Below are 20861 nucleotides of genomic sequence, written 5' to 3'. Positions count from 1 at the left end.
CAGGGGAGAGGCAGAGGGAGAGAGAATGAGCAGGGGAGAGGCAGAGGGAGAGAGAATGAGCAGGGGAGAGGCAGAGGGAGAGAGAATGAGCAGGGGAGAGGCAGAGGGAGAGAGAATGAGCAGGGGAGAGGCAGAGGGAGAGAGAATCCCAAGCAGGTTCAATGCTGTCATTGCAGAGCCAGATGCAGGGCTTGAACTCACGTCAGAGAGATCATGAACTGAGCTGAAATCAGGAGTCAGATGCTTAACCGACTGAGCCACCCAGGTGTCCCCTGAGTTGATTAGAATTTCTGAAGAGGTGGCAGTGGATCTGGGAGAAAAGCAGGTGGACTTGAACTTGTCAGCCCTAGATAATGTGGAAACTTTCTTAATGGTTCAGTTTCTCCTTTTGTGAAAGGGATGAAGAATGTGTCATGTGACTGTGTGGCATTTAACTAAAATATCAGGTGGGGAGTCCTGTAGATAAATCAACTAATGGGAATGACCTGGCAAATGTTCATCACATTTGCTTGTTGCTTAACTTGTGTTTGGAGGGTCATGGCAGCGAATGGGTTCTTGGGAGACACAGACCTGACAAGTTGGACTAAACTGACCCTTGGGACAGTGGGGATCTCTTCCTTCGCATGTAATGAGAATCCATGGGATCTGGGGACGCCGCCTGAGAAAGGGAGATGAACTTGAAAATGGATATTGCTAAGGAGGGGGAGGTTGGGCTTACAGTTTGAGAAAGTCAGGGGTATTCATTGGACCTGTGTTCTCCAAAAGGCTGGAAGAGCAGCAGAGGGAGTCTTGCAGTAAAGAAAAGGTCCATCTGATAAGTCCGGCGTCTAGTCCATGTTAACATACAGTGACACCAGAATTCATTAATTAAATCTTCACTTGGGAAGCATTTAAGAACACCCATTCATTTGTTCACTTTTTCTCACTGTGTTACAGGCAGGCATCACAGCTTTTTGAGAAGTGTGTATCGTTTTTGCATGATTGAGTCCAGCAGGTTTCTGTGGTTTGGGTGGTCTGGAGACCTTGGTGTCTGCACTTACCTCCCTCTTTTTTAAAAATGTTTTTATTTTTGAGAGAGAGAGAGAGAGAGAGAGAGAGAGAGAGAGAGAGAGACAGAGTGTGAGCAGGGGAGGGGCAGAGAGAGAGAGGGAGACAGAATCCGAAGCAGCTCCAGGCTCCGAGCTGTCAGCACAGAGCCTGACCCGGGGCTCGAACCCAGAAACCGTGAGATCATGATCCAAGCCAAAGTCTGATGCTCAACCGACTGAGTCACCCCGGCACGCCCCCGCCCATCTCCACTTCTCTTGACGTCATTTCTTGTGTGCCTCTTCTATCTAATGTCTTAGGTTTGAAAAACTTAAGACTGTTTTGCTCTACTCGAAGATTAATTTTATTTCTTACGGGCATTACAATTGATCCTCATTTTAAGTCCTTTATGGAATGTCAAATAATCCGTTCGTTCTCTTCTGTTTTTATTTTCAGATCGAAGAATTTCGAAGGCTGCGGACACACGTGAAGGGGGCAGAACTTGTGGAAGGCTGTGACGGGATTTTGGGAGACAATTTTAGACCCACTCAGCCACTTAGTGACAGAGTCATTAGAGCTGCATTTCAGTAGCCAGAGAACAGGAGCAAGACTGTCTTCATCTGGGTACGTGTGGGATAAGGAAAATAGGGCTCCCGGTTACGTCGTGCTAGTTATTCTCCTGGTGATCCTGACAGTTAGCAGTATGAGAGCACATCATTTTGATAAGAGGGATGACACATTCTCAAGCCCTATTAACTACAAATCAGGTGGCTTTAAAAATTTCACGCAGTGTTGGAAAAGAGTCTGCCATCCTTCTATTTTCCCACCAGAGCAGCCTTTAATTCTCGTTTTGCTTTAATATTGACCTTCATAATTCATAAGGTAAGGAGCCCCGAGGCAGAGAAGCAGCCCCTCTTTGCTCAAGGTAGAGTGGTAAAGTCCTTTTTAGTGTTCTCTGTTCTGCCGCCTTGGAACCGCAGCAGTCACCTCCTGATGACTGACTGGGGAACACAGAGGAAGCCGCCACCACCTCGGAAGCCTCCGAGTTGACCCTTGTCTAATGCAGATTCCGCCTTACTTATCGGGGTAGGCGAGGGCAGATCCGGCATGCATTAAGATCCTTGACCAGTGGAAGTGCTTTTATTTGCTAGATCAAGAAACACTAGTTACATGAATATGGTACGTTTCTTTCTCGTGTAAAATATAATCTATGCATTTTAAGATATTGAATTCAATGTATGTATACCTTATCCCAAAAGAGCTACCAAAATAAAGCATCACAACATGGGAAAGACCAAATATACACACCTGACGTATAGGTGCTGGATTATTTCGTTACCTTGTGAATTGCCTAAGAGCGCGTACATGGGTCAGCGCACTGGGCCGGCCAGCCATGTCCCCCACAGGAAGGCGTCTGTTGGAAGTTACGTAGGCAAACAGGTCAGAGCTTGGACTGTTTTTAGTGGACCATGGTGAGGGTGAGCTCATGTACTCTGTGGGTGGAACGGTGCGGGCTGGGAGTCACAGGTCAACAGAAGTCTCTGGTTGTGAAGCTCACAGTCTCACAAGCTAGACAGTTGACATTGGAATTGTGAAAGGTGATTATTTTGTCCACGTGTCATCCATTTTTCTTGCCTCTCTCTATATACCACATACAATTAGCATTCTATCCAAACTGTCTTCTTTCTTCTGTGAATGTGCTTTGCTCGTACATTCCTTCCCACCCCTCCCAGTGCCTGCTGAAATCCTAGCTACCCTGCAGGCCCAACTCACACACTGTTCTCAGCACAAATTCTTTGCTTCTCCCTTAAATCGTCCCTCTTGGTTCACATTGTTTCTCCCAGTTAGCTATTTGTGTATTTCATACTTTTTCTCTGTTAGATTCAAGGTTCTTAAGGGTTGAAACATGTTCATTTTACCTTAAATCCGTCATAATACTTTGTGCCTTAAATGTCTATTGGCAAATTAGAAAGTCTTTCTTTTTTAAAAATGTTTATTTTGAGAGAGAGAGCTTTTGAGGGCAGGGCAGAGAGTGGGGAGAGAGAATCTCAAGCTGGCTCCATGCTGTTAGTACATTTGAGCTCGACATGTGGCTTGAACTCACAACCCGAGCCGTGCGACCATGACCTGGGCCAGAATCAGGATGTTTAATCAACCGGGCCCCTCAGGTGCCCCCGGAAATTCTTTAGAACTACGTGTCGTGTACATCAGCCAGCCACGTTCAAGTCATTCACGGACTCTCCATTGGTTTGTTAGCCAGTAGAGTTCATCCTCTTCTGATTTTGGAGATGGTGAGGGCCAACCAGGCAAAGTTGACTTAGAGTAATCCATATATGGTAACAAGGGAGAAAATCCAAGAGTGCTTTAAGCTAAGCCTTACAGTGGAGGAACTAAAGAATTAAAATTATAGTTGCTCAGAAATCATTATTGAGCACCTGCTGTGCGAGTGGTTCTGGGTGTCCAAAGGTCAGAAGAACATGTCTCTGTTCTCATAAAACTTAGAGTCTCGTGTGGGGAGCCTGACAGAGGAAAAATAAACACTTTAGAAACATACAGTTACAACTTATAATAAATCCATGAATGAGAAGAACAAAAAAGTGCAGTGAAGGAGATTTCAGAAAGAGGGATTATCTTTTGCAAAGGCCCCGAGGGGCTGCTCTCCGTGGAGGAGGTCACAATTTGATACATTGACATTCACAGGAAGATCCTGTGATTCGGGCATGTAGGAATCAAAGGGGCAGGGCTCTTACCTCGGAGGCCCTGGAGGCTGCCAGCCACATGAAGGCGCCTTTATTGTGTTGTTGATGTGTTGAGAACCCATGACGACTTTTACTCAGGGGAATGGCCAGATCTCATGTGTGTTTTCAGTAGATCAGGATAGCTGGGGAATGAATAGATTGGATTCTAGTGGGCTTAGTGGGAGGGGAAGGGAGATGTTTTAGAAGTCTACCGGGTAGCCGAGGTGAAAGACACAGAGGCTTGGATACTGGAATAGGAGCAGTAGAGACGGGGAAAAGTTAAAATATGTTAAATAGACCTTGAAAGTGACACCTAGTTGATAAATGGGATGATGGCGGAGGAGGGAGATGGAAACAAAGATTGCTTCTGGGAATTGGGGGCTTTAGAAACTGTGAATGAAGTGCCTCCGAGTGATCGCAGGAAAGCCAGAGCATGCTCTGGGTTGGAAAGAGTTGAGTTGGAGCTCGTTCAATGAGAGATGTCTGTCAGTCATGGTAGTGGACCCCTCATGCAGGTAGCTGGAGTTTTGAGAGAGGAGATCAGAAAGGAGGTATGGACTAAATATGGAAGTCGTTGGCATAGAGATTGTGTGTGTATGTATGATGTATGTATGTATGTATGTGTATGTGATGTTCTAATGCTATGTGGGATCATCTCATTAAGTGCTCCTAAAATTGAACGGGAAGCTTTGTAGATAAGTCACTGGAACACAGAGAAATTAGATCCCTGGCTAAGACAGCGAAGTCACTGAGCAGCAGAGCTGGAAATTGGACGAGGGCAACCTGACTGGCAGAGCCCTTTTTCTTACCAACTGCACGCCAAGGTCAGAGAGCCTCCCCACACTGGAGTGAGGGGTGGTGTGCTGAGCAGGGGTGTGTGTGGCGGCCCGGCCCAAGGGGAGTTCGAAGGAGGAGGGAAGGGTACCTTGTGACTGCTGTTGTGGACCCTGGCTACGAGCAGGAGGCCGCAGCCACAGAGAGCGGAGGGGATTGGGGGACACTTACTTTTTAAGCACACGCACAAAGTACTAGCATTGTCCGTGTGTTGGGGTAGCGAATGAGCCAGTAGATGGGAGGCAATCAAGATGGCGTGTCTCAGAGGGGCTAACCCCAGAAGTCTCTGAGGACTTGAAAGGGGGTGAAATCTGGGGCACCTGGCTGGCTCGGTTGGAAGAGCATGCGACTCTTGACCTGGGGGCCTTGAGTGCAAGCACCACGCTGGGTGCAGAGGCTACTGAAAACGAAAGGGAATGAAATCCTAAGCAGATGTGGATGCTGCTTTGTTATGAGAATGGACACTTCCTGGTCTGCGACAGGAAGGGAGAAGGAGGTGGCGGTTTGTAGATTTAGTTTCTATGACTTGCCTTGGCTATTTAAGGAGGAATGGGGGTGCAGCCAGGAGGGGTGAGGGCAGGAGGGAAGGGGGGAGATTGGAGCAGAGAGAAGGGGGGGAGTGCGGGTCCATAGGAGCAGTCCAGTAGCAGGGGTAGGCAGGAGGTGCTGTGAGGTGGGTGAATGTGAATTTGTTAATTTCTCCAGTCTAGGTTTAGTGTACTCTGAATATCAGTGACTCTAAATGACACTTTTTCTGAAATCGAATTACTACCTTGAATTTTTGGTCCATATCTAGTTCTAGGCTAGAGTTGCCTCTCTGCAAATCTCTCCCCCGCACACGCACACAGACCAAAATGCTGTTGTTGAGATCATATGTATTTCACATACTTCGTATTCCTTATATGATAGGAAGATAACGAATAATTTTTCAAGGTTAATTAAATTATGGCCTAGGTTTTTTTAAAAGGAGGATGGGGTTGTGTTCTTATCTTTGTGGCCGAGATTACTTAAAGGGGGTCACTGTCCCCCAAATTCCTCAGAATGGTGGAGGAAATCTTTCAAAGGCAACTCGGTTCTGACTTCTTGCTTCTATGAATACATTTTTGACCCTTTTATCTTGAAATATGTAATACAAATCTAGTCATAGTTCTACATAAAAATTATATTGGGAAATCAAACTTATGGATGTGTGCTTTTTATTTGATATTTAATAATGCCCTAAGGGCAGTAATTCAAATTTTTATTAAAGTGGAATGATTTGACAGTCAGACTTTGAATTTAATGCATGAATGTTTCATTTAAGCTCTTGGAACCAAAAAGGGAAAAGAAATTTCTGGTAGTTCCCTAAAAAATGTTTAAAATAATTCAGATTTATTTTAGCTATGTCTTACTAAAATAACTTTAGTTTTTGGCCTTAAAATGACTTTTTCTATTTTTTGTATGACATGTCTAGACATCTGGAGGGCTTTGATAACCAAGACTTATTATTCCATGAATAATCTGTGACTTTTTATATTACCATTTAAGAAGTATGAACTATGGTTTTATACTTGTTTAAAGAACTGGCATATAACTCATCCAGGTGCTGGAAATTCTTTAGTTTCACAGAGCTAGTTCAGATTTCCAGGAGACAGTGGACATGAAATGATCCTTTACCTACTGAATTTGCTGGGTGAGCACCATATCTGTATAATAACGACCAAAAAACAAGACCAATAGGTCCAGTTTACTTTTTTTTCCATTCTGCTTTTTACTTGGCATTTGTTTATTTGATACATATATACATATATAAAACTCTGTACAAGGTAAAAATACAAAATAAGTATTTCTTTATAGGTTATGTAATTAAGTAGCTACCTTTTTAAAGTTTCAAAGCCATTGCAAAAAAAAAAAAAAAAGAGAGGAGAAAATGTAGTCAATCCTTTGTAGTCCTTCACAATAACATTGGTATAAAATACCCATGTAACACATGTGTACAAAACAGCATACAGTTCATAAAAGTTGTGCAAAGACCACAAAAAGACAGTTTACTTTTGTTCTTGCTATCTTAATACTGGTCCTTATGTTCTGGTGAGATGATTATTGCCTATTTGTTTCATGAAGTATTAGCCCATTATTTAAAGCTTTTCTGGCTGTTCAAAGTCTTGCTTATTTCCCCCATGGCTCAAATATTGTTAAGCTGCACACGTTTACCATAGCTATACTTAATTATAATATATATTTTCTGTAAAACCAATGCCACAAGGCTCTTTAAACAGTTTCCTGTCCCCCCACCCTTGAAATGGGGCAAAATATAAGTATGCCTCCAGTTAAGCTAGGGAAAAAAGTTAAAACAAAGAAGAAGAAGAAGAAAAAAGAGGGATTATTAACCAAATGACTTTGAATGATCCCTTTTGTCACTTGCCCTCATTTTCCTTCCTGGGTCTTCGAGGCTCTCCTGGACTCCTGAGCTCTTCCCCACAGATACTCTTTCAATTAATAATGTTGTCTTCTTAGCTTTAATAACACTACCACAAACATCAGTTTTCACATCAGTTCTCTTCTATAGCCTAAGCGGAGTTACAGGTGGGAAGAGAGTAAGGAATTATAGAAAGGGCGGGGCTGTGGGGAAGGGAGAGTGTCAGCTCCGCATGACCAAGTCGGTAAAAGCTATTATCCGTGCAGGACAAATGGAAAACTCAAAGCCATATTTTCAGTCAGTAGAACTTGGACTTTTCCTGACTCTAATAATTTAACTTGATGCACAGCATTAGGCTGAGAAATGAAAAACTTGATGGATATAGCTGTTTTCTATTTACTATATCATATAGAATTTCTTGAAAATGGAATGGATTTCCTCGAGGATTTCAAAATGATTTCAGGAAAAGGCCAAAATATCAAGGGTGCTCAACCTATCTATTATGTTTTGATTATGTGATATAAAAATTGTTATTAACCCAAGAATGAAAAACATCAAAGCTGTATAGGCATTTCTTCAAGATTATTCAACAAGGAAAATGATCCCTGCTTCCATATTTACCCTTTTCTTCTTTTTATGTTTTAGAAATGTTCATGATTTATTGTGGGTAACAATTGGGGAGTGATGTAGTTTTTGTCTCCCGTCCCATGAATTAAAACAAAATTGGGCTTGGGAGGAAGATCAGAGCATATTTTGCAATCATGGGCTGACTTGTAGGTCGAACGTTCATATATTCTGGCACCTTAAAGATGGTAGGTTTCATGATTTTAAATCTAGACAATATATTTTCCAAATAAAAATTACTGAGATCTGGTTACCTTAGCTAAACATGTTCTGTTATGCCTTTTAAATCCTGGGTGCTCGTTTTCAATAATTTCCCCCAAATCAGTTTTTTGGGTCCATTATCCCCCTTTGAGGTTTCTTAAGAAAACTGTGTTTTGGGGCACCTGGGTGGCTCATTCGGTTAAGCATCCGGCTTCGGCTCAGGTCATGATCTCACAGTTCTTGGGTTCAAGCCCCACATCAGGCTCTGTGCTGACAGCTCAGAGCCTGGAGCCTGCTTCAGATTCTGTGTCTCCCTCTCTCTCTGACCCTCCCCTGCTCACACTGTCTCTGTCTCTCAAAAATAAATTTAAAAAACCCATAAAAAATTTTTTTTAAAAAAAGAAAACTGTGTTTTTAAAGAGGCTTTTATCTCAATTTCCTCCTCTTATCTGCAGTCCATTCTCTTGAGTTCCTCTTTTTCCTGATGACATTTACAGAGATTTAGGAGAGTAGTTGTCCCCGGAACTAGAGAAGGACACAAACTCAGCACTCAGGGGACTTTCCAGGAGGCCGCTTACAGTCCCACCTGTGAGACATGCTCTTTTCGTAGGTGACTTATCTATACCTACATTTTCTGTTACCACCGAATGCAGAGGACCCCATGCATTTATAGTCCAAGACCGGGTCTCTCTATCAAGTTCTGGAATCAAATGCCCAACTGCTTGTAGGTCTTTTCTTTTGGATGTGACATAGACATCTCAACCTCAGTATACACAAGAGTGAATTATGATCTTTCTCCAAAGACTTGACTCTCTCCCAGTTTTCTTAGAAACCTCAGTTATACCTGACCCCCTCTCTTCCTTGCCTCATCTCACATTCCCAATTTATCATCCAGTTCTGCAGATTTGCCTTCTGATAGCTCCCAAATCTGTCTCTGTGTCCCCGTTTCCAACATCACACCCAGTGAAGTTGACCTCATCCCTTACTTGGACTGCCACGAGAGCATCCCCCTCTCTTCTGCATGGGACTGTTAAAGAAAGATTTATGAAAGTAAAAGACTGGGGTAACACGGAGCCCTCAAAATGCTGTGTCAACTGTGACTGAAAAAGATACTGAAGCCACCTGTGAACCAAGTGGGAAGGAATGCTATGGTGAGTTGGCGTCATCTGCCATTGGAATTTGGTGGGGGTATTGTGGTTTGTTCTCACCATCCATAATGAAAGGTACTATTCTTGGCATCTGATTTAAATGTCTACTATTAAGGTGCAGGGTCTTTTGAAAATGGGCTTTGGGAAACTTATCTGAGTTAGATCTACTGATTCTTACCTAGGTGTTGGCAGTTAATCAAGGAGATACAGAAACAGGATGAAATGACTAAAGTCCTCTTTTTAATATTTTCATTTCGTTATGTAATAGTTACATAGATGATTATATGCAGCACATTTCCTACATATAGCAAAACCTAGGGACTCTGAAATCTCAGCATGAAAATGAAATGGCAGAAAGAAAGGAAAGAATTGTGGCCTGATAGCGTAGAGGTACCTACCCCCGACCTCTTTATTAGGGTTGGAAACCATTTCCTGAAGAACGTAAGTTAGAGAAGAAACCACGTTAAGAGAAAGACAAATATTGACATGATCTCAAAAGGGTGAGAAACAACGTATTTTAAAATATTTTTAATAAAAACGTGCCATAAAAATTTGCTTTTTTCAAAAATGCATAGATCTTAGAGTTATGTGTGTATGTATATAGGTTTGCCTTATTTGCGGGGGGATACTTCAGTTTTAATTAACTAAGCACTCCAAATAAAACTTATTTTCATAATATACAAAGCTAAAATGATCAAGACAACATCCAGTATCTTGAGCAGAATCATACATATTTGTTAGGTCATGTGGTGGTTTCTCCAATCAAGAGATTTGCCACTAGGTAGCCAACATGTTCTCAAAATAAGTTAATTATTAAAACAAGAAAACCACCTTGGTTTGGGTGGGTTCTGTTTTCCATTACAGTGCTTTCTTTTAACCCCTTTCACAATTTTAGAGCTCTCATTGTGCTTTTAGTGGTTAGAAACTCATAAAGGTCTTTAGGGCTTGTCTATAGAAAATCTTTTTAGGATACCTTCCAAGCATGGTGTTGAACTGGATCTTAAAAATTTTATTACTTAATCTAGTCATCTACCTGGAGAGGTCTTCAACTCAGTTATTTCAGGTGGTTGCTCCCTGTATCTAGAAACAAGCAAATCATTCTTTGTTGTTGGAGAATATCCATTCCAGACTTCTGTTCCTGTATAAAGGAGAAAAAAGGAGAAAAAAGAAAAACCCTCATGAAATGGCCTCTCTGTAAAGTATTAACGGAATTTGGAATGCCATTTGGATGTAATATTTTTATGGTTTGCCATAAATAAATATTTTTTAAAGGAACTGATTATATTCCAAGCTTTCCAAGATTTATGTTTTTCTTCTGTTGGCCGCATGTGAGAATTCCTATAGCCTTTATACTGCGGGGAAACTCATCTCGTTTTTCACGGATGCGAATGTTCCTTGTGATTTTGGTACAACTAACGATTCTCTAATGGTATCTTTTCTTTAAAGAATGATTATATTTAGTGGGTCCCAGCAACAAAATCGCTATAATGAGGAATAAAAGATTGTAAATAAGAATAACAATGTTATTAATCATCTAAATTAGTCATTTATGGCACATTCCTGTACCTGAAATATTTCCATAGGAAATAATGCTAAAATCCACATTTACTTATAATTAGACATAATACAAACCTTCTCTCATTATAATCGTTGCCCAAGTCCCAGTTCAACTTAATTTCATTGACTCTGATTTCTGGACCAAAGGCATTAAGCTTGAACTAGTGAAAAATGTATAATATGTGCATTCAATTAAGAAGTAATTAGATACTCAATCACCCTTACAACACACTGGGGATTAGGGAAGAAGGAAGAAAAATGTGACTCACTGTAGTGTAGAAAAGTTTTGTTAATTGGTTTACTGCTAATTGAGATTGAGGAAGTGTCAAAGCATCATAACATAGGTTTACTACTGAGTAATCTTAAAAGCTAAGTTTAATGTTTTATGACACTCTGCTGCAGAATAATGTAGAAATTACCAAGCTGTATGATTTATTTTAGAGTTCTGATCAAAGTTTATGGATTCGTTCTAAGTTCTACGTAGTGAGTGTTGGCAAGAAGGAGAAGGAGTGCCTTGCTGACGGTTCAGACTCGGTGCTGTGTTTCATCCCATTTCATCCCCACAGCTATCCTGTGAGGCATGTGTTCTGATTTTCATTTTAGAGATAAACTGAGGCAGAGCAGGCTTGACTAACTTGCTCAAGGTCAGAGCCAGTAACGTGCAGGGCAGGGATTCAGACCCAGGTCATTTAACTGCAAACCCTGAGCTCTTGTCACTGCACCACATTTCACATAGCAAAGAGCAGAACATTATCAAGTCCTTGTATATTCTTGCCTCCTTATCTCTTTTAGATAATTTCCTGGGACGGAGATTTCTGGGAAGAAGGAACGCGCATGTTCTTATCGATAGCATATTGCTAAAACACCCTCCATACGGGGTATGCTCGTGATGCGGGCTGGCTGGAGCCGCAGACCTAGGTGGGTCCTGCAGTCCAGCCAACATAGTCCTTGGCTTTGTGCGAGATAGAAACCAAACCCAAGCCAAGAGGAAGTGAGAGTAGAGTTTCCTGAGGACGTACAGTGTAGATACGGAGCGTCTGGGAGACTCGAAAAGGGAAAGAGGAGAGTGAGCCCCTTCTTTGCTTGGGACCTGGGGTTTTTATCGAGGACTGTGGTCCAGTGCACGTTCTTCTCAGGCATCCGGGAACCGAGAGTTTAGGTGTCCTCTGGAAGTCAGGGGTGCCCTGGAGCCAGGGGTTTCGTAAAACATTGATGACAACCCTGCCTCATCACTCCTTAGATGTTACCCGTTGTGCTGGACGACTCCAAAGAAATGATTGACTCTCTGCAACGAGGACATGTATTATCTGTTCCGGGAGGCAAGTGGAGGGCAAGGGCGTAGGGCCCAGCAAGAGTAAAAGCCGGAAAAGCAGTTTTTCCTGAGGTCCCTTCAGTTTCCTCGCTAATGTCTGCTTGCATCACTGATTGAATGTTATATAGAAGGTGTTTCTGCCCTTTAAAAAAAATCACTCCGTATACCTTTCACCTCTTTCTCCTCTCCTTTTTCCTCCTCAATTCCTTGACATGTGTTCATCTCCATCTACATATTAAAATTGCTGCGGGAAGAATCACCTTTGATTTCTTTCTTTTTTTAGTTCTTGGTTCCCATGTCTCTATGATACATGTTCACGACAGAAAATTAAAGCAATGTAGAGGGAAACGAGGGGGAAGCAATGATGTCCCCAACACTCCTGTCAGTGACGGCTGTCACCAGCACTGGGCCGAACGTGGAGGCCGCATAGCACAGCGGGGCCACTCAAGTTCCATTTTGACTTCACCACTAATGAGTTGTGTGATCTTGAAAAAAGTGACTAATTTCTCTGTGTTATTTTTTTCGTCACTTAAAAGACATCCATAAGTGCCTCATAGTGTGATGGTGAAGGCACAAGGAGATAATGTAAAGTACTTATGCTTTTGGCCCATGTTGTAAGTATTCGATGAATATTTATTTACCTTTACTTTTATTTATGTCCATTTGATCTCTCTTTATGCATTTATCCCTTGTGGGATATGTAGATATATAATGTTCTTTATGGGATTATAGTCAGGCTATTTTTGTTTTTCTTATTTTTTTAAAGATTTTATAAATTTTTTATTTTTTAGTAATGCCTACCCCCAACATCGGGCTTGAACTTAAAACTCTCGTGATCAAGAGTCACATGCTCTATTGAAAGAGCTAAGACCCCATGGAGTCTTTCTTTTGTGTGTTTGTTGTTGTTGTTGTTTTGAAAGTTGGCTTTACATCCAATATAGGGCTTGAACTGGCAACCCTGAGAACAAGAGTCTCATGCTTTACAAACTGAGCCAGCTAGGTGCCCCATGCCATTTTTCTATCTGCTTGATAATATATCTTTTTGTGTCCTTATATAGATAGATACATTCCATACTTTAAAATGATTTTTTAATTTTAATATTTTTAAGTTTATTATTTTGAGAGAGAGAGAGAGAGAAAGAGAGAGATAGAGAGGGAGAGAGAGAATCCCAAGCAGACTCCACACTGTCAGTGTGAAGCTTCATGCATGGCTTGAACTCATGAACCATGAGAACATGACCGGAGCTGAAACCAAGAGGCAGACACTTCACTGACTGAACCACCCAGGTGGCCCCTAAGTGATTACTTAAACAATTTTTTTATTTTAACTTTTAAAAAATGTTTTTATTTATTTCTGAGAGACAGAGCATGAGTGGGGGAGGGGCAGAGAGAGAGGGAGACAGAATGTTAAAACAGGCTCCAGGCTCCAATCTGTCAGCACAGAGCCTGATGTAAGGCTTGAACTCCCAAACCTTGAGATCATGATTTGAGCCTAAGTTGGACGCCTAACCAACTGAGCCACCCAGGCGCCCCTTAAATGATTACTTTTAAATAAGTTACCTTTGAGTATGTCCCTAAATTTTGAGGACATTATTATTACGCATGGTACATTATTACACATCTTCACTATTATACATTTAGGTTATTTATAGTATTTTCCTATAATCAAAATGGTTGATTTATGCATCTGGTCCCTTAAAACATTCTTAGTAATGAGATGACGGGGTCAGAGAGTTGATATTCAGTACATACATATGCGAATTACTCCTCCAAGAGTCAGATCCATTTACGCTTCCACTAACCAGTCACCACAGTTCTCACCTTGGCTAGCATGAACTATTTTCAGATTCTTCATCCTTGCCCATCTGACTAAAGTGGGTAACACTATGATACAACACACGACATCCGTGACTACTTGCTTCTATTCCTGAAGGCCGTCTCCTGCTGCCTCAACCTGCCTGTTCATGAGCATCTCCCACAATGCTTGTGGCGCTTGTGTGTGTTTCAGAGTTTGGTAGGACAAGATCCCTCACTAGTCTTTCTGCAGAATTCTCCTGGATATTTTCACATGCTTAATTCTTCCAGATAAACTATAGGATCGTTTTATAGGAAGTATTGGAATAAAGAGGAAAAGGAACGAGGGTAGGAAACAGAGTTTGAGAAAAGAAAAAGAATCTTGCTGGTACGGTACATTTGGGTGGCACTGAATATATGGAGGACGTACGGAGAATTGAGATTTTTCTGGTACCAAGTTTGTATCCGGGAGTAATGCATGGGTTGGTGCTTATTAAAGTTTTTATGTTCTTCATAGATTCACTACAGGACGTTCCTTTGGGATCTGAAGTCAACCTTGGGTGTGGCTTGATGGGAGCATAGCACCACCAGTGGGTTCCACAACTTGGGCAAATTATTGGAATTCTTTCCGTCCCAGTTTTCTCCTCTATGAAGTAAAGATGCTAAGAGTAATACCTCCTAGAGATGTGCGGGTAACGTGAAATAAAGTAAAGTGCACAGCGCGGGGCTTTGCAGATGGTTAGCATTCCACACGCGAGCTATTACTATTATTGTTACTGCTGTCACTATCGATTTTGATTAGTGTCATTTTCCATTATGGTTTTCTGTTGGTTAATATTTCTTCACTGAACAAATAATTGCTTAGGTTTGTCCTTGCCTTTCTTTACTAACCCTTCACCTAGTTTCCAATAACGTTTTAGCTGATTATTTTGAATTTTCTAAATAGGCCATGATCACATGCGTAAATAATGACAATTTAATAATCTTCTCCTTTCTAATGTCAGTACTTACTGCACCATATGGGACTTCCCGAATAATATGAAATAATCTGGTACCCCTTTCTTACTTCCGATATGCTTTGATTTCTTTTTCCAAATACAGTGGCATTTTCCTCACTGTTTTTTCTTTGCATCTTTAAATGCTTCAGACACTCCTGATCTCTTCCTCCTTTCTTTATTTTCCTTCCTTGACCTCATGCTGTTGTTAGTGTGTGTGTTGAAAAAGAAAAGCTGGTCATGTGCCCTTGCTTGTAACGGAAGGACATTTAATGTTAGCCTTCTGTTTTGCATGTGGCGGTATTCTAGAGGCTGTATGAAAACGGAAGCATAATCAGACATAGTCTCTCCCCAAGAGGGCTTACAGTCTAGTGTTGGGCGTAAAGCAGGCCCGTGGCTAACTCCAAAGTAAAGCAGGATGTGAAAAGTGCCCTGAGCAAGTATGCTTTTAGCATACAGGACAAAGAAGCCACTGGGAAAGAGAGAATCCTCACGTGTAACACATCCCTATTTCTTAGAAGACTATTATTTTGGGGGATTTTACACTGAATCCTCTTACGAATAGAGAGAAACTTTAATGGGTTATCAATGAGCTGAGCCAGGCTCTCTAGAACTTAGGGCAGCCCCGGGACCTGCCAGGGCCTCTGCGGGGCAGGACACGTGTGCACCCGTGCCTTCTTATTATTTTATTATTTGTTAGTATTATTTTTTTCATTGTGCATATGGTTTACTTTTGATATCTTTTCAGGAAATTCTCCCAGGAGTGATTCGATTTGCACTCATTCCCTTGGGTCTCTTCATAGAAGGTGATTTAAAGTTCAGAAATAGTCACATGAAAGATAGCATCTGTTACAGTTCCACCAAAATCGCAGGTGATTTAGACGACTTATTAGGATGTGGTCATACTTCAGGGTCTCATTATAAACAGAGATCATCATATAATAGAACACATTTTTTTTTAGAGTTAAGCTTTCTCATTATTTATATATGTATAAATGGGTATTCGGAGGAGGGCCCGGAGCGGGGGTAGCAAGTCAGCCTGATTACCTTTGTATATTGAAAGTATCCTTTCAATGGTTTTATTGAGTAAATTTATATTCCAATTACCAAGTAATATGGTTATGGTAAAAACTTTCAAAAATACACAAATGTATAAAAAAGAACTTTTGCGTCAAATAATGATAATCCATTGAGCACAGGCAATTTATTGTGTTTCCACCACAAATTGCATTAACATAACAGGAAAGATTTTTTTTTAAGCACACACACCTACAAGGATAGGGAAAACAAAAGAGACAGCAGCAGCAAAAATATTTTGGAAGCTGGAAGCAGATGATTGTGAGGTAACAAATTTAGCAGATGTGAGGAACAAGCCTGTTTACGTGACAGAATCTCTCCGAGTCTCAGGAATTGGAGGCAACGGATCGTCTCTAGAAGGTGGAGTGAGAGGGAGCTGAAGCCATCTGCAGGGGTTAAAAGCTGATGAGGACGGGTTCTCTCTGCTGGGGACACAGGCGCTCCGAGGGCCAGGACAGCTCCCTGAAAAAGGGGGCAATTAAATCACATCTTCCGGTTTATCTTTCCTCCTCCCACGCGTGACCTCCTAGACACTGGCAGCAGGGGTTCTCCTCTCGAGGCAGGGGGCTGGCTGGCAGGGTCTTTCTGGGGAATCTGAGCAACCCCAGGGACTTTTTAAATGGCCCAGCTGGTTTGTTCTGTGGTGAAGTAAGGACGGATAAGTAAGTGCCCGCGAGGCGCTCAGGGCCTTCACCAAGGTTTTCTTAGAATGGTTGTTCCCATTCTTAGGGCAGTTAAGGATATTGAAAAAAGTCTGTAATATAGAAGAGCCCAAAAGAAACAGGAAGGCAAGGTATAGAAATAAATACTTAGGAAAAGAAAGAGTCCAAAAAAGTGATCATTCATGTCCTCAGAAAAGTAAAGGAAGAAATCACCGCCACGAAACCAGAGTTGGATGCTAGGAAGAACAGGAATATTCCAAAAGCTTTTGGAAATTGAAAACATGATAGTAGAAATGAAAACTTTTCTGGCAGAGTCAGAAGGCAGAACTGAAATTTCTTAGAAAGTAGAGCAAAAAAAGGAGATATAAAAATAAGAAAATTTGAGAACTAGTTCCGGAGGTCCGGCATTTAAATAATAGGCAAAGTTGGAGAACAGAGAAAATGGAGGAGCGGAAGCAGCGACAAAATCATTTAGACATTTTCCCCAGGATTCCTGGACGTAAATTTACAGTTTGAAAGGACCCATTGAATTTCTAGCACAGTTGGTCAAAATATACCCAGGCAAGGCACTATCCTTTCTGGACACTGAAGGAGGAATTACAGGAAGAAAAAAAATTCAAAATCAAAGAACCTAAAATTTAAACATCAGCTTTCTTTTTTTAAAGTTCGTTTATTTTGAGAGAGGGAAAGAGAAAAGAATTCAAAATCAAAGAACCTGGAATTTGAACATCCGACTTCATTTTTTAAACTTATTTTTTTAAGTTTATGCATTTTGGAGGGCGGTGGCTAAAGCAGGGGAGGGAAAGACAGAGAGTGTGGGAGACTCCCAAGCAGATTCTTTACTGTCAGTGCAGAGCCCAGTGCGGGGCATGAAGCTATAAACTGAGATCATGGCCTGAGCTGAAATCAAGAATCGAATGCTTAGCTGACTGAGCCACCCAGGGGCCCGCCCTTGAACATCAGACTTCTACACAACAACACAGGAAGCTAAAAGTCAAGCAGGAATTCTGAGAAATGTGACATCCAGAATTTTTTTCCTAGTCAGACTTCAAGTAGTCATTTTTAAATATCACAGTCATTGAAAATTATTTCCTAGAAAGCTAGTAGGAGAGGTGCTTCACCCAAAGCCAAGAAAACAGATTATGACAAAGGAGATTCCAGAATGATTGTGAAGTGAGGGTTTAGGAGTAGTAGTAGTAGTAGTCCAGATGTGAGATGAGAAGGTTCTAAAACTTTTTCCAGAAGGATGAAATGAATAGACTACATGATATATCTTTAACTTCTGGAGAGTTGGACAATTGGGAGGTAGTTTTGGATTGAGTACATAAAAAAACTAAGGTGGAAAAAAACCAATATAATTATTCACTCCATAGAAAAATTGTGCAGGAAAAAAAATGGTACATTAATGCACATGATTCATCTCTGAATAGTATTTATATTCTCACAATATTGGAAATAACAGACCAGAAACTGACCCAGCCCAAATTACTATATAACCATGTTAGAAGGATGGAGGGAGGGAGGGGGGCGTATGCACATGGTGACATGGGGGCGGGTTGAGGGATGACTCACAGGAGGAAGGAAGTCCCATCTTCTTTCTCTGTGGGGGAAGTCACCAGACAATACTACAAATCAGGACCAATGCCACCACACTCCAGCTCTGTGCTGTTAATGTAATTGGCTAAAATTGTTGAGGAAATTGGTGGCATCGGAGACAGGGGACTGATAGTTTTCATAAGACACCTTTTAGAACTATTTAACTCTATGTGAATGTATAATTTTGATACAAATTTTAAAAATTAAAATTAATAAAGTTGCCACTGTCTGTTATACTTTTTATATATGTGTACACACACACACACACACACACACACACACTTGGATCTTCTTGTATTTGCCATGGGCCAGATACTGCTCTGGGAACACAGTGCAGATGAGATCAAGTATAATTCCATTGCATGAAAACTTCTCTGAAATTTTGAAAAGTAAAATTTGAACACATGCAATGGAAAATAGTAGGCCATACGGTGGTTCAGTTTTCAGTTAGTGAGACGTCTATTAAATCAACTGAAATCCCCACTAGAAGCTCAGTTATGTGCCTGGGATGCCCAGTTGTCACATTTTATCCGTGGGCCTACTGCATTCTCACATAGCACTATGAAGGTAGCTATTGTTATCTGAAGCTCAGAAGGGGCAAGTAGATTGCCTAAAATCTCACAGCAAGTTGATGGCAGATTTGAATCAGTCTCCCTGATTCCAAATCCATGCCCCAGACTGTGATCAATTGAAATATTTTCCCAGATAACCTGATGTCTGCTGTGAACAAGGTCAAGCGTCCATCCTTGGAAGTTGGACAGAGGATGGGGTGGGGGGTGGGGTGAAGAGCTAATTTAAAGATCATTCTCAAAGTGGCTTGTAGAGGAGAGAAAGCTATGTAAGCATTGGGGATCTTCAGTTTCTCCTTGAAGGAGAGTTTAGCAGAGGGCGTGCCTAAATTCAGTAGAGTCCACACTCTGGTAGATTAGAATTCACTTGGTATCTATGGAGAACCATGATGCTTAGAGCTTCACAATCAATGAGACACAATGAGCACGGGCTTCTATTGCCCTTGGGACAGATGTGTAGATGTTCCAATGCTCTGGGTTAAGAACTGAATTCGCATGATTAGGGAGACTGCATATTTGCCTAAGTATCTTTTGTTAAATTGACGTTTTGGACCAGGGTAGCTTAATTTTCAGAATTGTTTCATATATTCTTAAAATGAAATTTCACTTCTTTCATAAACTTGGAATGTATGTGCCTTGTAGACCAGCCTTTTCCAAATGTGTTCTGTGCAGCCATTAAGAAACCCACTAAGGTGTTTTTAAGTCACGAGCTGATGGTCTACAAATTTAGAGACTCCTGGACATCACAACCTTCTTTTGGAGATTTACAGGGCACATCAGTGTGTTAGAAACTTTGAGATGGTTTTGTGTAGAAGAACCATGTATTACTGTATTTAACCAGAGTTTCTACAGTTTTTTAAGAACATGGATTCATTTTTCCAACTAATTTTTAGTTATGTGGAACACATTTTAGGAAATGGGGGACTTCAGGTTATATTTCCTTTGGTAGAAAATGTAGACATCATGACCTTTAGGCTCCTTTTGGCTCTGGAGGTGTGGCTTCACAATTGTGATCATCAGTTTTGTGTGAGTCACTTTGACTTGCAATTTACTGAGTTATAATTGCCACATATATACACAAAGTCCTATTTTGCCTTTGAAGTTCTGAGATCTTAAAAATTTGATTATGACTGTCTTCTTTGAAATGTAGTTTGGAAAAATATACCCCAGCATTACAAATACTTCCTAATAAATTGTACCAGAAGTAGCATGTATTTATATGTATATATGCATACATGGGCAGACACATGTATGTACGTGTGTACAAGGCATCCGTGCATGGACATATTTAAAGTGCTTTATTGTGTCATACTTTATTAAGGAATGAAGTCATTTATTTTGTTTCCATTGTTTTGCTGTAGTGAATATCCTTACTCATAAAATCTCTGTATGATTGAATGGTTTTATCTGTACAATAAGCTGGTAGGAATACAATTTCAGGTAAAAAAGTATATGCAACTGGGGGTTCCTGGTTGGCTCAGTTGGTTAAGCATCTGACTCTTGGTTTTGGTTCAGGTCATGATCTCATGGTTCGTGAGTTTGAGCCCCAGGTCCGGCTCTGCACTGATAGGATGGTGCCTGCCTGGGATTCTCTGTCTCCCTCTCTCTCTGCCCCCGCCCTCTGCTTTCTGTCTCAAAAATAAGTAAATTGAGGCTGATTCACAGGGCACATGTACCCCAATGTTTATAGCTGCGCTTTCAACAATAACCAAATTATGGAAAGAATCCAAATGTCCATGAACTGATGAATGGATAAAGATGTGGTTTATATATATAATGGAATACTACTTGGTAATGAGAAAGAATGAAATCCTACTATTTGCAACAATGTGGATAGAACTGGAGAATATTATGCTAAGTGAAATGAGTCAGTCAGAGAAAGATATCATACGTTTTCACTCTTATGAGGAACTTGAGAAACTTGATAGAAGACCATGGGGGAAGGGAAGGGGAAAAAAATAACCAGAGAAGGAGAGAGGCAAACTATAAGAGACTCTTAAATACAGAAAACTAAATGAGGGTTGATGAGGGCAGGGCAGGGGAGAGGGGAAAATGGGTGATGGGCGTTGAGGAGGGCACTTGTTGGGATGAGCACTGGGTGTTGTATGTAAGCGATGCATCACGGGAATCTACCCCCAAAACCAAGAGCACACTGTACACTGTGTTAGCCAAGTAACTAGTTAACATACCATGTGTTACTGTGTTGACAGTAAATTATATTAAAAAAATAATAAATAAACTTTTTAAAAAAGTGTGCGCATCTGAATTTTAATAGGTATTTATTGTCCAAAATGTCGGACAAGTTAACCTACAGGCACTGTCTGACAGTT

At 41.1% G+C, this 20861-nt stretch overlaps 1 protein-coding gene and 1 long non-coding RNA gene across 2 annotated transcripts in view; one reads left to right on the top strand and one right to left on the bottom strand.

Moving 5' to 3' along the window:
• CA8 (carbonic anhydrase 8) overlaps positions 1 to 20861 on the top strand; it is an 86599-nt gene that overhangs the window by 64165 nt on the left and 1573 nt on the right. The window contains exon 8 of the mRNA XM_029923400.1: positions 1483 to 1650. Within this exon, the coding sequence (XP_029779260.1) occupies positions 1483 to 1617 (135 nt within the window). The 3' untranslated portion in view covers positions 1618 to 1650. The remainder of the gene's footprint in view (positions 1 to 1482; positions 1651 to 20861) is intronic.
• On the bottom strand, positions 15822 to 18868 carry LOC115278920. The gene is made up of 3 exons (XR_003903115.1): positions 18673 to 18868; positions 17939 to 17966; positions 15822 to 16166 (listed from the first exon to the last, which is right to left on the bottom strand). It is a non-coding gene; the product is annotated as an uncharacterized LOC115278920 (long non-coding RNA).

This window comes from Suricata suricatta, chromosome 15 (genome assembly GCF_006229205.1).
Source record: "Suricata suricatta isolate VVHF042 chromosome 15, meerkat_22Aug2017_6uvM2_HiC, whole genome shotgun sequence".
In the NCBI taxonomy this organism is placed as follows: Eukaryota; Metazoa; Chordata; class Mammalia; order Carnivora; family Herpestidae; genus Suricata; species Suricata suricatta.
The sequence above is the reverse complement of the archived record's forward strand: the minus strand, read 5'-3'. Positions and strand labels throughout refer to the sequence as shown.